We start from the raw sequence: 1,524 nt of genomic DNA, 5'->3' as shown, positions 1-1,524 counted from the left end.
TCATCGATGACGAGTAACCCATATCGTATGACGCTGTCTGTATGACCATCCCAGCATGGAAATCCCATAAGTGATGGTACGAAGTAATCAAGTTTAGTTACAAGACCAGAGTCACCGGTGCGGAAACAACCACACAAAAAAATTCGAGAGTGCGGTAACTTGTGTCGTCGGCGAGCGAAGTAGACCGTAACAGTACTGCATATTTACGATTGCGAGAAACATCTAGGAGGCTTTCGTAGCCTGTACTCCAGGCCAGTTGTGAGTAGCTCGTGATATATGTATACCTTCCCTCCGCAGTTGCGGCGCGGGCTCGTTTTTCTTCTCCATTTATTTAACCAATGGACGGTGCCCCTGATGGGAACGGCAATATTGACATTCGCGTCGAAGACAACAATGGCGGCCACGATCTCGTCGGCGGCGACAACGGCAACCAACAAGAAGCTGCGCACGCAGCGCCTGTGCAGTTCTACCAACCGGACGAGGATGTGGTTGCCATGGTTAACTCTCTAGCCGCCTCCCCCGAGATCGCCGCTGAAGTCATCCACTCCTTGGGGAGCAATGGCCTGACTTCCCCGCAGCTGGTCGGCTCGTTGTCCTCGACTTCCATGACAAGGGTAACTAATGGGCGTAGAAACTTCTTAAAATGGAGGATATATTGAGTTTATATTGGTTTGATATCCAGAGGCCAGCAGAGTATATTCAACAGCAGACATAATACACAAAGAATGGCAACCGTGGGCACTAAGGCAGGCGATATACAAAGATGCGGAGAGTGAGGAGCTAACGAATCTCATAAGCGCGCCGATGCGATGCCTTCCATACACGCACTTGCACGAATAGCACCATTCAGTGATTCACTGAAGCAAACTAACCGTGGAGTGCCTGCAACAACTTACCGTAACGGTATTACCGTTCATGCCAGACCCAAACTGGGACCGAGCTACCGCTGCTCTAAGGGAAATGTTCTCACACCCTCTTCACGAGTGCGATGACAAAGCGTGGCCTTTTCACGTCTATCATCCTTGCCACTGCCCAGCATGTCGGCAAGGGGTAATGCGTCATCTCCCACTATTCTGCGCCGCTTTTATCATGGATCATTCTCTGAGCCTCCCGGTTATCATTCTTTGAGCCTAAGCATCGCGAATAAAATGACGGGTCATTGCCTATGATGGGCAAAAACAAAGTTAGGTATATGTTAAGAGTGGAACAAACGAGTTTCACGCTCATTGATCCTTCGACTTCCCTCGCAAATACCCTTGCGGTATTCAAACATCAAGAGAAGTGTCTTGGTTCGCAGGTCCTCGAGTTTCTTATAGCTATTTATAGCGGCATACAGTACAGGCCGTAAATTACGGCGTAAAATCATGACAGACAGACACTAGCTCAGGTATATTCCAAGGATAGGACAAATAAGCTACGCTCTCGGTGATCTCCCGAACCTGCTCCGAAGTTCGGAGTCCGAACCTCTCGACATTCGAATATTGTGGAGTATTCGAATGTCGAGCCCTTATTCTGGACTAATTG

The 1,524-nt window shown here is 49.0% G+C and overlaps 1 protein-coding gene across 1 annotated transcript; it reads left to right on the top strand.

Moving 5' to 3' along the window:
* Positions 1-338: 338 nt before the first annotated feature.
* Pmar_PMAR021673 (hypothetical protein) lies at positions 339-614 on the top strand (the record flags this gene model as incomplete). Its single annotated transcript, XM_002782471.1, has 1 exon — positions 339-614. A coding segment is annotated over one exon (276 nt), but the record flags the coding sequence as incomplete, so codon positions are not given.
* Positions 615-1,524: the final 910 nt, after the last annotated feature.

Source organism: Perkinsus marinus, assembly GCF_000006405.1.
Source record: "Perkinsus marinus ATCC 50983 genomic scaffold scf_1104296939690, whole genome shotgun sequence".
NCBI classification, from domain to species: Eukaryota; Perkinsozoa; order Perkinsida; family Perkinsidae; genus Perkinsus; species Perkinsus marinus.
This window is presented reverse-complemented; position numbering and strand designations above follow the sequence as displayed.